Below are 18,847 nucleotides of genomic sequence, written 5' to 3'. Positions count from 1 at the left end.
CTTTGACTTATCTGGAAGAATATCATGTAGAAAATAAAGTCAGCTTGTTTTCTGCTGCTTCAGAAACTAGACACTAGAATCCAATGGATTAAAATAATAAGAAAAGACATTCCACTGAATCATTAGAATGTCACTTATTATATTAGAAATATAATTATTATAATATATATTTATAAATATTAATATTAATAAATATTGATAAATAACTTTAAGAATTGTTTGACGGTGGAATAGACAGCCTTGGAGAATGCTGGACCTTCCTTCTTTGGAGGTCTCTAGACAGATTGGATGACCAACTTCTGCGTGTGTTTTAATTGTGCATTCCTTTATGGCAAGGAGGACTAGATACAGTCTCTTCCAGCTCTAATGATTTTATTCCTTCTTCATTGAACAAATTATGTGGTATGCAACAGAACTATTGTTTGTCTGCTATCTGTCAGCTTAACTAGCTGGTCCTAGAATGTATGGAAACTGTGTAGAGTGGAAGAAAGACAGTTGATAAGGCAAACTGAAGGCATCTCCATAACAAAAGGATGGTGGTCTTATGTGTACAGAATTCAGAACTTCCCATGAGTGCTAATCATTGCATGGAATTTTAGTGTTTTATAGTAGATGCCATTTATCATCATTATTATTTATTTTATTCCATCAAATCAAATTTATTTGGGGATCTTTTCAATGCATTCCCCCTTCCCTTTACTACACTCTTGGACCCATGCATACATCTACACACACAGTGTGCATTTCTGTCTACCAGTCAACACCTTATGTGTTGTCCTTTCATTTCTTTGAGAAATTTTGCACAATATATGAAGTCACTGGGCAAATGACAGATTTGTATCCTACTATTGGCTCCACCCTTCAGCTTTCCTTAAAATCCCTGCAACTATTCTGTGCGCAGGCCAATCCAAATTTGACTTACAATTTTGTCTTACAGGTCAGGCAAAAAACCCTATGACAACTTCTGCCCTGAGTGGACTTTTGAATCATTTGAGATGACCTTATAGCAATACATACATTATGTTACAACGCCCCCATGTGGTTTATTGCAAAATCACACACAGTGGAACCTTTAAAGAGGCCAAAATGCTGCATGGGAGTGACTGAGCCCATGTCATAGCTGGGTCCAGAAGGTTAGCTCTTTCACACTTTTTAACTGTCCATGTTTTTTAGCTGTTATTTAAATGTTCCAGCTTCTCTCTTTTCCTCCCACTTTCTCCCTTCATTCTTTTCTTACTTCAGCTGGTACAAGCCGAGCTAAAAGTGCAAAAATAGTTTGCATTCAGTTAACAGAGTGGAGCAAGAGGAGAGGAGAGGAAAGGAGGGGACATAGTTCTTTTCTTCCTCAGTTCAGTACATAAATATTAATATTAATATTTATTTCTGTTCCTCCTTTCCCAGATATTAAAACATCAAACAGTTAAAATTACAATATTAGAATGTCTATGCTTAAAATAAACCTCAAATGGTATGGTGGGACTTAGTGGCTCTGATTCCTCCTCTTCCTTCTCTTCTCAAATATTTTTTTGTGTGTGTAAAATTTGTTAAGTTAAATATTGAATTTACTTAATCTGTGTATAAAAAATCTGTGTATAAGAAGGGCCAACTGTATTTAGTGTGTATTCTCATTCACATATTCATGTACATTTTTAACCTGTTATACAGGCATTAATATTTGTTCAAAAATAGAGCCAATTTTATTTTGAACAATATTAATTCCTCTATAACATGTTATGAATGTACATGAATATGTGAATGAGAATACACACACTAAATACAGTCAGCCCTTCTTATACACAGATTTTTTTATACACAGATTCAAGCATCCACAGTTTGAAAATGTTCAAAAAAATATATAAATTTCAAATATCAAACCTTGATTTTCCATTTTTTATAAGGGACACCATTTTGCTATGTCATTATATTCCATGGGACCTGAGCATCCACAGATTTTGTTATCCATGGGGGATCTTGGAATCAAACCCCAGCATATAACAAGGGTTCACTGTATTTTTATTCACATATGTCGCGTGAGGGGTGGCGGAGTGATATTCACATGTATAGTAAGCCCTTGGGATTTTGTGGGGTTTGGTTTCAGGACCCACCCTGCCCATGAATACCAAAATCTGTGGATGCTCAAGTCCCATTTATATACAGTGGCAATGGTGCCTCTTGTGTAAGGGTCATCTGGAGTCTCACTGAGCATGCACAAGGGTGCCAATTTGCAATTTAGAACCCACTGATGTGATGGCTTACTTTGCACAGAATCTGGGTCGCGTTTGGGGAGGCCATTACAGTGAATTTAAGGTGTGATAAGTAATCACGTAATTGCGTGAATTTTCAAATTGACATCGCTATCTTCTCTTTCGAAATTGAGAGCCTCCCATCCCGTTTGATAAACTCCTTAGACAGATGGCTCAATAGAGAATTTAGTGAGTTCAAGTTTGTCTTCAGTTGCAGGAAACTGATCACAGTATAAAAGCTCCCTCAAGCCTGATACAAATCAAGCAGTCTGACAATTTCTTCTAATGGCTACATGCTGCCGCTGCCTATGATGTTTCTGAGGCTTAGTAGAATACTGATTGACAGGGGGAATCATTTCCCTCTGAATATATGTTTAAGATTAATTATAGTGGCTGTGATTCTGTATCACCATCTTTGGTCCAAAACACACTGCAATAATAAATCCAGTTTGTGACCTCTTTAACTGCTCTGGCTCGGTGCTAGGAAATCCTGGGAATTCTAGTTGATTGTGGCACCTGAGCTCTCTGACCGAGAAGGCTAACTGTCTCACAAAACTACAGTTTCCAGAATTCCCAAGGCAGTTAAAGTGGTCTCAAATTGGATTTGAATCGACGTATCCACAGATCAATGTAAGTTCCGCATTTTAACTCTTATTTAAAAGGAGTCATCACCTGATGAAAGATAAGAACGTGATCAGTTCTGCAAGCACTAACCTCTACTCTCTATTCTCCTATTCTCTCATCCATCCAGTGTTTAGTTTGAGTGCAGTTATGCCTGCTGAAATTTTGTATGTTCTTTGGCATTATTTTCCTTTGCTTCAGCCTTCAGATCTTTTGCCCCTAAGGTTTACCCTCGGCTCATATCATAATCCATAATTTTGGCCCCCAAACCTGTCCTCGACTTATACGTGAGGTCAATTTAAAAGGTATATACAGTACGTTACATAGCTAAGGCCTGTTACAGACTGCCAAAATAAAGCTGCTTCGGGTCTCTTTGGAGGTATGCTGTTTAACTGATGCATTCATCCTAAGAATCCGGAAGTTGCACCAAAGCTGTACTCCAGTGCTTAGGAATGAAGTGTGGCTTTGGCGCGACCTCCGGACTCTTAGGACCCATGCATCATTTAAATAGCATACCTCCAAAGAGACCCAAAGCAGCTTTATTTTGGCAGTCTGTAACAGGCCTTTGTAACATTTCCTGATCTGATCCTCCAATATCCACATGCCAGGAAGCCACTGCAGTGAGATACAGTGGTCTGTTCCCCTTGTTGTTTAGGAAGCATCTCACTGATGTTTCCCACCCAGTCCCATGAACAATCTCTAGTGTGACAGTCAGAAGCAGTGTCCCTGTTGCAGTTCTCCCTCGCACAAGTGATTTCTAGTGCAAGGGAAAGTGGGAATGTCAGTCTGAAGTCTGCTGATTGACAGGGAACAGACCCCTGCTCCTTGCAGTGGCTGTCACCCAGACTTCCTTACATTGTAGAAACTATGGCTTTAGAATAAGATACAACAAATCTAAAAGGAGAACAAGTCACAAATAAAAGAAATACTGCACCCGCAAATCAAAGGCGATAAAAACGGGAACGCCACATAACAGTGATATTTTATTAGCTTTCAAAACCTGAGATTTACAAAGAATAATTTAAATACAGTAAAATTATTAAATAAAAATAGGGGTTCCAGCCCCCAGACATATATTATAAAACCTGTCTACTATTTAGAAAACAGTTAAATTGCTAAACAAAATGTTACAAAAGTTCTTCATTTATAAGGGAACACCCATGTAAGTTAAAGCCCATCCCTATGTTTTCAAAGTTCAGAGTGTAAGACTTTGCAAAGTCCGTAAAGGGTAGTGAAAAGGCTTTCAGATATGAAAACAAATGGGGGACACCCCTGAGAATGAGAGAACCTGACAGTAAAACCACAGTCATAGCTCTTTTGCCAAAATGTATTGGTTTCACATCACTTTAATTGTTCTGATCTCCCCCATGGAATTCTGGGAATTGTTTTTTTAATTAGCATTTTTAAAGAGCCTCCTTGTCCACATCTGCACCTTTTCTCATGATTAGTATCCCCAAATTTCCTTGAGAGGGAACCTATTTTAAATCTCTTGTCTATCTATATGAGATATAAGCAACTCCATCTGATGTTTTGGGATACAACTCTCATTAACCTCATATATAAGCCATGTTCACTGTCTCTGATAGGATTTGTAGTCAAAACTTTCTGGAGGATGCCAAGTTGCCTAGACCTATTCTGTATAGTGCCTTGTATCTTAGGATATCAGTTTGTTTGTTTAAGTACATATGGCTAGAATACTGTCATTACTCTACAGGATCATACCTTAAGTGAGAAACCAGGGGTTCAGAGAGACTATGTTAACGCCAACATAAGTATGTATTGATGTGTTTGGGAGGAAGGCAAATACATTAATTAACCGTATTACAATACAGCATTCTTCTCAGAAGTTGCTGTGGGTTTGTACTTGCACTACGCCAGAGCTAACAAAACCCTGGAATGTATATTTCCTTTGCAAACCAAACTTGTTCATCTGAAAGCTACTGCTTAAAACAAAAATCCAGAACCCACAATGATTTAAAATGTGCTTCAGATAATAAACATTTAAGTTTGTACTAAATTCATTTCAAAACAAAATTAAAATGTCAGAAATGTTTTAACAGGTTAATGTTTCAAGTGAACATCAGATTAGTATTCTAATTCGTTTCAGTAGGATTTGCAATGGGCAACTTCCTTGTGGCTTGTGCCCCTTACCAAGAGACATTCTGCTCAGTGACATTCTGGGGGACTCAGATGTGGAGCATCTAGACTCAGTCCCCTGTTTTCATGTGAACTCACTGAGTTATCATGGACAAGTAGAACTGCCTTCACTGTTGTGAAACCAATCCAAGCTATGAGCATTTGAGTGAAAAGCATAATTTAAAAAATGAACATACTAGCTGGGGAATTAGGGGGATTTTAATCCCCAAACTTAACTTTTTCAAGGTCTGTTCTTAGGAACACCAATGAAACAACATGCAATTTGGAAGTGATGCTTTGGTAACTTAGCAGAGCTGCAAACCTCTCAGATGATAATGGCAAAATCACTTGGAGGTGGCAAAATATCTTCGTCTGGCCCTTTGGATAACTCACAGTTTCTCGGTCTTAATTTCATGTATGTTGGAACTGTCCTTCTGCCATGGTTTAAAGGATATGAACTAAAAAGGGTAAAAGTACAATTTACATTATGAGACAGTCAACTATTTCAAGAAGGTTCCTTGTATCTAAATATTTGTTTCGCTCTTCTTTTAGTAGATACTAGGGTGCTGTCAGACTCCCAGAAACCACTCCTGCTCCAGGATTTTTCCTTTTACTTGCCATCAAACCTGTTTCCAGGTTTTCAGGATCACTGACAATCCAGAGAAAACTGAGGTCATTTAACTCTCATAGAAAGTAATAAGGCTATACAGCTCCCTTAAATCCCATTGAGTGCAATGGATACTGGTAGTTTCGTTTTTAAGATGGCACCAACCGTTAAGACATTGTGAACTCATTTTAAAACTGTATCAGAAAAACTACTGGTGTAGTATAATACTGATTCCTGATACTGATACTGTAATCTGTAGATTATAAAGACTGCCAAAATGTTAGATATTGTTGCTATTTTTCCACAGAAGAGTCGTTCTGTTGTTCACAGTGATGCTTGCAGAATTCTGCTTCAGACAAAATGGTGTGAGTGATAACCATTAAATCTATGAGAATTAGAAAAAGTCACTTCTAAACAAGAAGCATCAGCTCCAAGACAAGACTTGGTGTTTCAATGCACTTGGCTCAGTTGCCATGATTTAAGCATATTGGTCAACATCATGCTTCAAGGAAAGCCTCCATTCTCATTTAGGAGGGTAGTAACTTTTGAAATGGACTCCATTCATGTGGGATTCAATCCAAGGAATGTACTCTGTGACCCTGGTGTAGACTCCTGGCTTTTCTTTTTCAGCACAGCCTTCGCCCCAGCTGACTATACCATATAGCATCAGCCTGCCATTGGACTCACAGATGAGGGGACCACCAGAATCTCCCTGAAAAGGCAAAACATAGGAATTATGGATAGTACTTCCAAACTGTTATCAGTATAAATGAGGCCAAGTCAAGAGCTTGATGTGAGTTGAAGAGGTAGGTGCATTTAAAGGGAAGAAAGTCACACATCTAACAAATTCTGGTATTATTTTTAACATGATCCATGAGGTAGGATGTTCTATGATACTGTGGCCTGTTTATGGAATGCCCTCAACTTGTAGGCCTGATGGGCATCAACACTGGTTTCTTTTAATCACCAAATTATAGCAGTCTTTTCTTTTCTTCTATGTAAGAGCCCAAACAGATAGGCCAAAATAAAGCTGCTTTGGGTCACTTTGGAGGTACGCTGTTTAAATCACACATACATCTTCAGAGTCCAGAAGCTGTGCCAAAGCTGCACTCTAGTTCTTAGGACTGGAGCGTGGCTTTGCTGCAGCTTCCGGCCTTTTAGGACGCATGCATCATTTAAACAGCATACCTCAAAGGTGACCCGAAGCAGCTTTATCTTGGACTGTCTGTTCAGAATTGTATTCAATTGTTTATATTGTTTTAATTGAATGATTCTCTAAGCTCTCATGATAGCAGATGAGATAGAAATATTTTAATAAATAAATATGGCAGTGACTCCTTTTCTACAATAATGGGGCTCAGTGACAGCAGCTTCAACACTGGCATCAAGGAGCCCCTCATCACCACACTGCTAAGGCACAAGAGAACTGAATAACCCTGTGCTTCTTGCTGCTCAAATGGACAGCTCAACTGCAAGCCAGTCGTGGGGGGAGGATGGAATTAAATTTAATAAAGCATTCTAAATATGCATTGTTGTTGTATGCTTTCAAGTCACTTCCGACTTATGGTAACCCTCAGGCAAACCTATCATGGGTTTTTTAGGCAAATGCCTTGGGGGAGGGATTGCCATTGCTATTTTCGGAGACTGAGAGAGTGTGACTTGTTCAAGGTCACCCAGTGGGTTTCTTGGTGCAGTGAGGATTTGAATCTTGGTCTCCAGAGTCATAGTCCAACACTCAAACCACTACTCCATGCTGGCTCTCTACATATGCATTAGGGAGAAGTATTTTGATCACATAGGCTCCATATAGACAGGCCAAAATAAAACTGCTTCGGGTCACTTTGGAGGTATGCTGTTTAAATGATGCATGCGTCCTAAGAGTCCAGACACGGTGCCAAAGCCACACTCTAGTCCTTAGGACTGGAGTGTGGCTTTGGCGCAGCTTCTGGTCTCTTAAGATATGTGTGTCATTTAAGCAGCATACCTCCAAAGTGACCCGAAGCAGCTTTATTTTGGCCTGTCTGTATGGGCCCACAGATTGCATTTGCCATGCCATTCCAAATGACACATAAGGAAACTTACTTTGCATGAATCAGTCTTCCAGTCTTGACCGCCAGCGCAGAGCATATTGCCATTCACTGTGTGGCCTTCATAGTACTTCTGACACTTGGATTGAGATATCAAGTTCACATTAGTTGATTTTAGTATCCTCGAATAGAAAATGCCAGCTGTAAACAAAAGACACAACATTTGTATGAGACCCTTCTCAATGAAATCTGCTGTTCTCTGCTTCATAGAGTCAAAATTGAGGAAGAATTTCTGAGTCTGCCTTACTGAGTCTGCACTCCTAAGCCTCACTTTAGTGGATAACACCACATCAAATACATGACTGATTTTCCAAAGTTAATTCTAAACACAGAATATTCATTTCTTCGTATAGAACAGAAGGTAGAGGAGACAAGTTTCTTGTGTATTCTCAGAATATATAACACATATTGCTATATATAACATATATAAAACATATCTCCAAAGAGTGTCATTCACACATACCATACAGGTAGCGTTGTTTTGAAAAGACAGGAATGGAAAAAACAACCACTTACTCTTATTTTCTTTTCCATAGCCAGAAACTTCACATTCAAAATTTTCACCCAGTTGTAAGTTTTGAGGTGGCAAACAGATGGTTTTGACAACGTGTGACTCTTCTGCGCACTGGCCAGTGGATGATTTGATCCTTATTAGGGCTAAAGAAGAATAAATATGTATGTTATATAGAGTGTTTTCCACCATTAGATCTGATTAAACCCAGAATAATAAATATTTGGAGACATGTATTCCAACTGCTTATGCAGACAATTGCACATATTTTATTTATATAACTGCATTTGCTCTTTAAACAATAATTTAGATGGTAAGATTCAATACAGATTAAGATAACAAAGGGCTCTCTTTCATTTACTGTACTATGTTCAGTAAACCAAGTGGTTTGGATTCAGAAGATTTAATTACACTTTGAACAGATCTGTTAAAACAAATACAACCTAAGTTAGTTGTGACTAGTTAAGTCCTATTGACCTTAATGGATGCTTTCTTTTTTGTTGTGTGCCTTTCAAGTTGTTTTAACTTAGGGGACCCTATGATGACTCTATCTTGGGGTTTTCTTGGCAAGATTTATCTATGTCTCTCTCTGAGGCTAAGAGAATGTAAGGTGACTCAGTGGGTGTCCAAAGCCAGCAGAGTTTTGAGCCTTGGTCTTCAGATTCTTAGTCCAATGCTCAAACCATGGTGGCTATGCAAAGTGCGGTTAAACCTAGATCCAACCCACTGTTAATAACAATAAAAATATCAATTGACTTTGTAATGTGTATCTTTGGTCCCCACGTTTCTGTATGCCCAGTTGTAGAATCACCATAGTTGCAGATGAGGTACACTACCAAGTTGTTGAAGGCTAGAGATAACAGTGTACTTAAATCACCCAGGAAGAATTGTTTTTGAACTACTAGTCCCAGCATTGTCTCCATGAACATATCTTGGCAGTCTCTGGCTTCTGGAAATTCAAGCACTTTCCAGAAATATGACAAATTGTCTTATCTGTCTCTCAGAACAAACTTGCCTCTCAAGTCCCAGTTTTGGGGAAAAGGCGAGGTATAAATAAAATTTACTGCCATCATTCACACAATAATTTCATAAAAATACTCTGGTCTTCTTTCAAAATTGCTAGTGAATGCCCAGAACTAGTGTAGGGAAAGAAGGAGAGCTCTTTCACACCTCTGTTTTCCAGTACTCTTTTCTGCCAAGATGTGAATGAAATAAGTATATCAGAATATGTAAAAAGAGCCAGAGTGGTATAGTGGTTTGGGTATTAGACTAGGACTTTGGCAGGCCAGGATTTGAACTCCCACTCAGCCATGGAAACCTACTGGGTGATCTTGGGCAGGTAACACTTTCCCACCCAATGGCAAACCTCTTCCAAACAAGTCTTGTCAAGAAAACCCACGATAGGTTTGCCTTTGTTGTGATGGCGGTGGTGGTGGTGATGTGTCTATAAGTAAATTCTGATGTATGGTGAATGTAAGGTAACCCTATCGCAGACTGAGAGTGTGTGAATTGCCCAAGGCTGCCTAATGGGTTTTCATGGCTAAGCAGGAATTCGAACTCTGGTCTCCAGAAACAACCCAACACTCAATCCACTATGCTATGATGACTTTATCTTAGAGTTGTTCTAAGTTGGGAATGTATTGAAGGCACACAAGAGCAATGTAAAATGATCTATTGTAGGCATTTTTCCACTTAAGCGCACCCTTATTTTGCAATGCCAATGAGTTTCTAGGAAAATTTTCATATGTCATCTTACCAATGTCATTATCGTAGTCCACTCTTCTTTCTGAAAACCTCTCATGAGTGATAAGCCTATCAACATCAAATCTTTGCTCCTTTACATCAGTAACATTCACTGCGGACTTTCCGAGAAAAACGGTTAACTTGGATGTATCGGTGCTGAAAAGAATCGGGGAAAAATAAAATAAAAAATCAAACCACGAATTCCAGGAAAATGTCTACCAAACTTTTTTTGCAATCTCATTTACTGCTCTCTTATGGTCATGTTCACTGTCCTTAATTCTGTATCTTTATTAATATACATAATTTATACTGTGCTTGATTTTTTTCTTATTTGGACTTCATAACACTTTATTAGGAGAAAAAAAAGAATACATGTACCAGCCCTTTAAAACTCACAAATATATTTTAAAACATTTCATTCTGATCCAGATAAAAGTAGAAATATAGCCACAAAAATGTGATTCTAAATTGTGAAACTCTTCAGATCAACTAATTCTCTACATCCCACATTTAAGTGTATGTGTGTGTGTGAGAGAGAGAGAGAGAGAGAAGACATGCTTGTAAGTACACAATACTGGATTACAAAGAGAACTGTAAAGCAAATGGGTTTATGCCTTGGGGCTCAGGCCGCACCTCTACCATGAAACCAGAAACCATGGGCATGTAATTTGTTATTTAATTTCAATGCTTTGCCTGTCTAGAAAATAAGTTTCTGCTCACCATTTTGTTGTTGTATGCCTTCACGTTGTTTCTTATTTATGGTGAACCTACAGTGAATTTACCATGGGGTTTTCCTGGCAATATTTGTTCAGAGGGGTTGCCTTTGCCTTCCTCTGAGCCTGAGAGACCATGACTTGCCCAGGGTCATCCAGTTGGTTTCTATGATTGAGCAGGGATTTAATTCCTGATCTCCAGAGTCATAGCTCACACCATTACACCATGCTGGCTCTCTCTCAGATTGTATTTAGGAGACTACTATTATGTTCAGGAGAACCTTATACTCAGGTTCTTGGACAAGATACCTGCCTTTCAGCCTCATCAGGGGCCCATTCACATTACACAATTAAAGTGCTGTTATTCCACTAACTGCTATAGCTCCATCCTATAGAATCTTGGGGTTTGTTGTTTGAGGAGGATCTGGGGGAGTTCTCCAGCTGAGAAATCTGTATATCACTCCCTAAACTCTAAATCCCAGGATTCCATAGGATGGCGCCCTTTCAATTAAAATGGAATCACAGCACTATAATTCTTTAGTTATTAACTTTTATTTAGTGTGGGCCTGGTTTAACTTTTATGGAATGTGATGGGCCATACTTGCCACAACAGACATTTTGAAGATGGACATGCCCTATGACAGCCATTTTATAACAGCACATTTCTCAAACTTTCAAACGTCCAACAGCCCCAAAGCCTGAAGATCCCAGAATACGATCATAAGCATATGGGTTGTGTGCTCATCAATGAACATATATTTGCATCTACTTCTACTTCCCTGGATGTTGACTAAAGAACGCCCACCTAGAAATGAAGAAAGTTGATAATATAGTACTTACCCCCTTTCAAAACAATGTGCTGCTGTAAGGACCCAGCATGGATCGATCAGACTACCACCACAAATGAAATTATTGTAACCACCTTTCCTAGATTGGAAGATAGTTGCTATCCAAGGCTGAGACTCAATGGCTGCCTTATGCCCGCCCACAATCTTAAAGGTCCTGCCGAGGCTCCTCTGGCCACATGTTGATTCTGTGAAAGACAGAAAAAAGCCCCAAGGTTTTTACCCAACAAAGAACATAACATTACAACAGAGAGCTCCTCCCTGCTATTTCTTCAAATTATGAACTAGGTTCCAAGTAATACAACATCCATCTGAAACTGCCAATTTTCACCAATGGCTTATATATTATATATTAATGAGCTAAGATTCGAGCTGATCTACACACTCAGCAAGTTAAAATGGAATTATAGCACTATAATTCTGTAGGGTGAATGGCCCCTGGAATTTAGTTTTGAGGAGGCATGCATAGGAGTGTGATGCTTTTATCCTGTACATGTTTAGTATGACAATGTTAGCGTGATGCTACTATTCATGAAGAATTAAGCATCTCTAAGTATACATAATACATATTATGTATACTTAGAGATGCTTAATTCTTCATGAAGTTTTAATCAGACTTCAGGACTGCTGCCTGGTCTGAACCTCAGCTCTGCCCAACATGGGCCTCAGTCCTATTGATAGATCTTACTTGAGTCAACTCAGTGAAAGAATTGCTATGTTTTGACCCAGCATTAAACAGTTGGTTCAGTGGATCTACTCTAGTTCGGGTTAATCAACAGGATTTTGGACATTTTTCCTTGTTGCTGTGTGCCCTCGGATCATTTCAGACTTATGGTGACTCTAAGACTTATGGAGACCCTGTCATGGGGTTTTCTTGGCAAGATTTATTCAGAGGAGGTTTGCCATTGCATTCTGCCCATTGGCTCTTTTATTTTACCCAGTTGCATATGAGCTTACTGCAGATCAAATTTAAGCTTGAGCTGAAATGAGAAAGTTTCTCTTTTGCATGTTGTGAAAACACTTTTGCATGCTATGAAAAATGCCCCAGATCAGAAACTGGGGAGTGGGGCCTCCCTGAGAAGGGGTTACAAGTGGTTCTGCATTCAGCATGAAGTAACTCTGGTGCTGGAAGCACTGATCTGACTTAATTTGCCACTGAAAAAAATGGTGCAGAAGCAGAACCAGCAGCCATTTGGAGAAAGAATAGGCTGGCAACAACATGGGCACAGTTCTTCCTCACCCCCACTAACGTTTTGGCTCCCCTGAAATTGTTATCTTCATGATGACAATATTTATAGTCAAATTTTTAACACAGCCGGGATCATATTAGACTTTATCCTGCAATGCTTTTCAGAATGCTAATTTTCAAATTGTCTCTCATCTGTTCCTGTTTCTCCCTTTCCTCTACAGTGCAGTGAGAATACAGTTTGTACATTAGGCAGATGGTTGTAAAATTAGCCCTTAAAGCATAAAAGTTTGATGCTTTTTGAAGGTACCATGATTTTTAGATTCACAGTATCTGGCACTCTGCAAAGGTAACAACTTACTTTTTATGCATGTAGGTATATCACATGGTGTCTCGGAGGTTCGATATCCTTTCCTAACATAACACCATGGTTTGGACCGGCCATCTGGATTTCTGGAAAACAGAACATTGCCTTCAGAGAGACTGATCTTCAGTAATAGCAGAAACCACCTGTAGCAGTTGGCAAAGGCTCTTCAAATTAACAAACAGCAGAACTAAGTTTCACCCACAGACTGCAATGCAAACTAGTTGGAATAAATTCATTAACAGAGATGCAACCTAATTTTGTGTGGTTTATAAAATAGAATTTTAAAAAAATCATAATATATATGCTAATCAGTTGATGCCTATATTATCACCTAACCACAGTTTGCAATTAACTGTTGTTACAGTCATTACCATTGCTTGTAGTGTGTATACTGAACTCCTTCACCTTTTAGAACTCATTCTTCACTCTTCCCACCATAATCTTTATATCACACACATACTCACCTCTAACTGATGAAATAAAACCACACAATGAAGTAGACTGTATTCATGAAAGTCTGTGGCACAATACATTTGATATTCTCTAAGGCGCCACAGATCTACATTTTCTTGAAACAGACACATCTGTTATGAATAATGGCTACTATTCTGTATCAGCTACTTAGTCGAAGTTGTTGTTGTTGTTGTTGTTGTGTACCTTCAATTCATTTCCAACCTACCCTATTACAGGGTACTGAGTGTATGTGAATTACTCAAGGTCACCCAGTGGGGTTTCCTTGGTCAAGCTGGGAATCAAACCCTTATCTCCAGAGTCATAGTCCAATGCTTACACCACTACACCATGCTGACTCTCTAGTTAAGTATATTTAGCTAAATAACCTCTCCTGCCTGATCCCTAACCATGCAGATGTGATGGAAATATCATTAATCTGTGTTCTGATTGCCAGTAAAATGGATCTCCTTCTCCCTCATGCAACTAATGTCAGGTAAAGTAAGTTGGAAACGGTTGCGTATTCACAGTCACTACTTAACCACATGAGACGAAGGAGGTTAATTCCCTAGTTATGTGTACTTAATTAAGTTAAGTAGTTACATTAAGTATACCTAACTAAGGGGCTGGACAGACTGGCAGAAATGGGCGGCAAGACGCCTCCCCTTTCTGTCCTGGAAGCAGTCTGTGGCAACCACATGCTGTGGCCTACACATGGCTAAAAAAGAAGCCCCGAAAAGCCTTGAAAGGGGCTTCTTTTTGTGCCGGAGAACAGGAGCCATAATGCCATGGTGTGACATTATGACGCGTCTTGTGCGCCATGCCATTTGAGCACTGCGCATGGCAGATGTCATCATAGTGCACCCCGTGTAAACGGGGATGTGCCAAGATGGCGCCTGCAGCGCACGATAGGGTTTGGGAGCATGTGAGCGATCGGCCCTACTGCAACCCTAGCTTTGGCCCAGGTCCTAAGTAGCTGATACAGAATACTAGCCAATCCTTATCAGTCTCAATAAAGAAGGTAGAAATTAATCCCTAGCAGTTTTGACAAAGACCTGGTTATTCAGAAGAATATATATCATAGCCAATATTTTCGAAGAATGTGCCAAATTCTACTGGCAGCTTCAAGGAGGACAGAGACAAATGTGTTGAACATAAGTGGTGCCATGGTTTTATACTCTGTGGCATTTCATTTACCTGCAGTAGTTGTGTTTTCCTAATCCAAGCTCCATAGCATCCTGCCTGGCTTCATTGTAAGGCCATCTCCGCAGCATAGGAGAATTCCAATCCAGGCATCTTTCATTATTTTCATTCATTGACACAGTCCCTCTGTAGTCTTCCCCATTGCCAGTATAACAGGGACTTTCATTATCTGAAGGGCAAACAAGATTATTTTCAGTGCTGATTGCCAACTAGTCATTTATTACCGTGTGTGTCAGGCACACTTGCCTTTTTTATACCATTTCTCAACTTCCAAAGTGGCTTACATACAGATACATGCTCATAAAACGTCTAGTTGGTCACGTTTAAGATATTCAGTTCTATTGAATCAATAATAAGGTCTGTTACAACTAACAAATTCCTTAAATGGCAGTACAAATTATTTTTTAAAATCACCAATGCACACATAAAGAATGTGAAGCAGTAGGGGAAAATAATGATAGTTCTAAGTCTGCAGAAAGATATAGGGGAGCCTTCTCACTTGAAAGGGTGTTCTATTTTGTTAAGCAAGAAGGCTTAAACTTTTTTAATGTTTCAGCATTAGAATATTACGATCCAAGCTGGAGGTTCCATACATTATCTGTCTGTATTCATGGTGGAGAGAACTGAGAATGCCCATAAAGCAAGACGGACGTTATGTCCAGCATTAACCATCTAAGGGAGCAAAACAAGATGAAACTGAGCGCCTCTTTACTGTCCTTAGGTGAGAAGAGGCAAGGGGGCTTTAAGCACTCATATATCTTTAATACTAAGAGGGAAATCCCATAGGTGTAACCAAGCATTATTTCTCAAGGTCAATACAAACTTTTAGCACACACTTCACATGCAGAAACTTGAATTAAAGTGGAAAAAACCCGCAAAAGCGTTTTTTTTCCACACGACGTTCAGGGTTAATCCAAACAGAGATTAGAAATAACCCGCAAAAGTGGGTAGATTTCAAAGAAAGTTAGCGTCAATGAGAAATAACACGACATTAATCCAAATGCAAAGTCGACAAAACCTGTTCCTTTTTACTTTCAGGAACTGCCCAAAAAGTAAAAAGGAGTGTGTTTTGTCGACTTCGCATTTGGATTAATGTCATGTTATTTCTCATTGATGCCAATGCATCTGAAAAACAACCCGCAAAAGTGGATTTTAAAATCCCATTTCTGTACGGGATTTAACCAGTTTACCTCCAATTTGCCTCCATGTCTTTAGTGATATGGTGGCAGTTATATGTGTGTGACAAAACCCCTTTTGACAAGTCATAAGTGGCAGAAAATGCTAACTCAGATGCAGGAACTTTGGGATCTCTCGCTATTTCATTTAGGACTGAATTTTTAGTCACAATTAATTTTTACTGAGTTGTATTTATTTGCTTGCCCTCTATCAAATAGATAAATGGAATACCTTGTCTTAAGAACAACAGAACAGGGAGGTGAGACAGTGGGCATTCAAGGGTAATCAAATGAAGTGAGAGCCAGTGTGGTTAAGCAATTTGAGTTTTGGACTAGGAGTCACAGAGTCCAGGATTCAAATCCCCACTCAACCATGGAAAGCCACCAGGCAACCCTGGTCAAGTCACCCTCTCTCAGTCTGAGAGGAAGGCAATGGCAAACCTACTCTGAATAAGTCTGGCCAAGAAAGCCCAAAGTCAATCTGAAGGCAGATAACAACAAAAAAATCATACCTATTTCACAGTGATCTCCACTATATCCTTCAGGGCATAAGCAGCGTTTCATTCGAGAAAAGAGGTAGTAGGTGATGCACGTTCCTCCATTGAAACAGTTGCAACCTGTAAACAAGACATTCCAAGAAAGGTAGATAAGTACAGTGGTACCCCGGGATACGAAAGCACCGCCTTACGAAATTCCCGGGATACGAAAAAAATCCATAGAAAAAAACTGTTCCGGGTTACGAAGGTTATTTCGGGTTACGAAAAAAATTTGGTGCTTTTCGGCGCTTTTTCGCACGAAATCGCGGCTTTCCTGCGCTAGCGCCTATGGCTTATTCGGCTTGCGAAGGTTTTCGGGTTACGAATGGCGCCGCGGAACGAATTAAATTCGTAACCCGGGGTACCACTGTACTGTATATAAAATTCAAAGCCATGTGAGATGTGTTATACAACATTCACTTTGTACACCAAATCTCACATTACATGCAAATAACAAATAACAAAATCTAGCGGCCCCATCAAACCAACACGTAACAACAAGCAGTTTGGCACTTGGTCAAACGGGAATTTTCAGTTGGCAAGAAAAAGAATTGGAAAGATTTCCTTACCTTTATGTTCATATTTTGTTTTGCTTCCTAGCTTGTGATTTGTCAGCCAATGGTGAGACTAAGAAACAATAACAGAAAACAAGTTATTCTAAAGGAAGCATTGAGAAGGTGTAGCAGCAGCTTCTCAACCACATTCCCTCCATTTGACTTTTTCATGCATTAAATGTGAGAAGGTGGTCCATTTGAAACCTGGGAAACTTCCATTGGTGATTATAAGGAAGGACAGACAGAAGGGCCTAGAAGAATCAAGGTCTTGGAAATGTGAGATGAGGAAAGAGAGATGAGGAAACTAGAAAAGTTAGAACTAGAAGACATGCTCAAGAGCAATGAAGGGAAGAGAAGAATGTTAGAGGAAGAAATGGAGAAAGAGGAAGAAAGGGCACATGTGACTAGAAGATGCAGAGTCCAGGAAGAATGAAATTCACAAATAAACAAATTGCTATCAAATACATTCAAAAAAAGATTTGGCCATTTATGGCAAGTGCTAAGACAGAGTCATAGCAGAGAATGTTATGTGTACAACAGTAAACAAACAAACCAAAAGGCAAAGGGGGCTAAAAATAAGTTTGGACCAAGGGCAAAAGGGGAAGCTTTGCATTAATGGTCAAAAATGGAAATCAACTCAAGCAGCTGTCAACTGGAATAGCCGCTAGTTGCAAAACTTACCGATGCTCCAGCTGGGACAAGAACACTCAGCATTACAGAGATGATGATGAGTAACTTCATTGTGTTGGCTAAGAGCTTCCTATTTTCAGTGGTTTTCTTCAGTTCTTTGGTTCTTCTTTTCTGTTGGTTTCTAAAAAAGGAGGAAAAAGTTCATGCTTGTAATATGGGGCAAGAACTGAGCTATATTTTTTCTCTCCATTTCATAACTTGATTATCTTTGCAGTTTAGGATGATATGCTAACAAGCAAAGCTTCTTTGCTCTTTTATATCTGTTCTGAGCTGTAAAGTGAACTAGACAGTGGATCTCAATCTTTTAATTGAAGACCATCAACAGAAAGTCTGTTGGTCCCAAATCCACTTGGCAGTCCCAAGAGCTGCCTTGTTCTCTCATGATGCCTTCCATCCAACTTGCTGTGGCAAGCCTAGCAACAAACTCACAAGGCTCTACTGGCCTACAAGAATGGCCACATTACAGGAATAATCATTCGATTATGAGCATAATTATCAGAACTGGAGATAGATGTTCAATTTTTCCAAAGAGATGACATGATTGTTGCCAGCAGTTTCTACAAGCAGGTTTTCAAGGTTCAAAAACCTGCAACACTTGTCTCAATATAGGTGGCAACAGGTGAAAATAAATGTACACTGAAGCAACAATGCCCATCACTTTTTCATCTAGATTTAGTTCTGAGGAGGCATGCAAAAGAGTGTGATGGACATAAAGAAATACTTGCAAGCATATTATGGTTTCTTAAACCATTTTGTAATTCCTGGTGATTGCTATGCTCTGTCATCATTTGATGGAACTCACTTGGGGGCTCATTCACAATACAGAATTATATAGTGCTGTAATTCCACTTTAGCTGCATGATTCTTTCCTATGCAATTTTGGTATTGTCAGTTTAGAGATGGATATTTATAATTCAGAGAGCCAGAATGGAATAGTGTTTTAGGTGTTGTGCCATGACTCTGGAGACCTAGGTTAAAATCCCTGCTCAGCTATGGAAACCGATTGGATGAACTTGAGCAAATCACACTCTCTCAGCCTCAGAAGAAGGCAAAGGCAAAGGCAAACCCCCCTCTGAACAAATCTTGACAAGAAAGCCCCAGGAGAGATTCACCGTAGGGTCGCCATAAGTCAGAAATGGCTTGAAGGAACACAGCACCAAAAAAAATTAGAATCCTCAGA

The 18,847-nt window shown here is 39.3% G+C and overlaps 1 protein-coding gene across 1 annotated transcript; it reads right to left on the bottom strand.

The window, feature by feature from the left end:
- Positions 1 to 3,834: 3,834 nt before the first annotated feature.
- PLAU (plasminogen activator, urokinase) lies at positions 3,835 to 17,786 on the bottom strand. The gene is made up of 10 exons (XM_042460886.1): positions 17,659 to 17,786; positions 16,993 to 17,050; positions 16,400 to 16,504; positions 14,707 to 14,881; positions 13,054 to 13,145; positions 11,502 to 11,694; positions 9,962 to 10,104; positions 8,211 to 8,351; positions 7,690 to 7,835; positions 3,835 to 6,319 (listed from the first exon to the last, which is right to left on the bottom strand). Exons 1-10 carry the CDS (start codon positions 17,716 to 17,718, stop codon positions 6,131 to 6,133), a joined length of 1,302 nt encoding a protein of 433 aa, XP_042316820.1. The 5' UTR covers positions 17,719 to 17,786; the 3' UTR covers positions 3,835 to 6,130.
- Between the last annotated feature and the right edge of the window lie 1,061 nt (positions 17,787 to 18,847).

This window comes from Sceloporus undulatus, chromosome 3 (genome assembly GCF_019175285.1).
Source record: "Sceloporus undulatus isolate JIND9_A2432 ecotype Alabama chromosome 3, SceUnd_v1.1, whole genome shotgun sequence".
NCBI classification, from domain to species: Eukaryota; Metazoa; Chordata; class Lepidosauria; order Squamata; family Phrynosomatidae; genus Sceloporus; species Sceloporus undulatus.
Note: the sequence above shows the minus strand (reverse complement) of the source record. Positions and strands in the feature narration are given on the sequence as shown.

Bases quoted from the DNA above. Each gene is read 5' to 3' on its own strand.
- PLAU (XM_042460886.1), bottom strand. From the start codon at position 17,718: ATGAAGTTACTCATCATCATCTCTGTAATGCTGAGTGTTCTTGTCCCA. The intron at 17,051-17,658 runs GTAAGTTTTGCA...ATTGTTTCTTAG, and splicing joins TTGTCCCAGCTGGAGCATCG to TCTCACCATTGGCTGACAAA. The intron at 16,505-16,992 runs GTAAGGAAATCT...TCTTGTTTACAG, and splicing joins AACAAAATATGAACATAAAG to GTTGCAACTGTTTCAATGGA.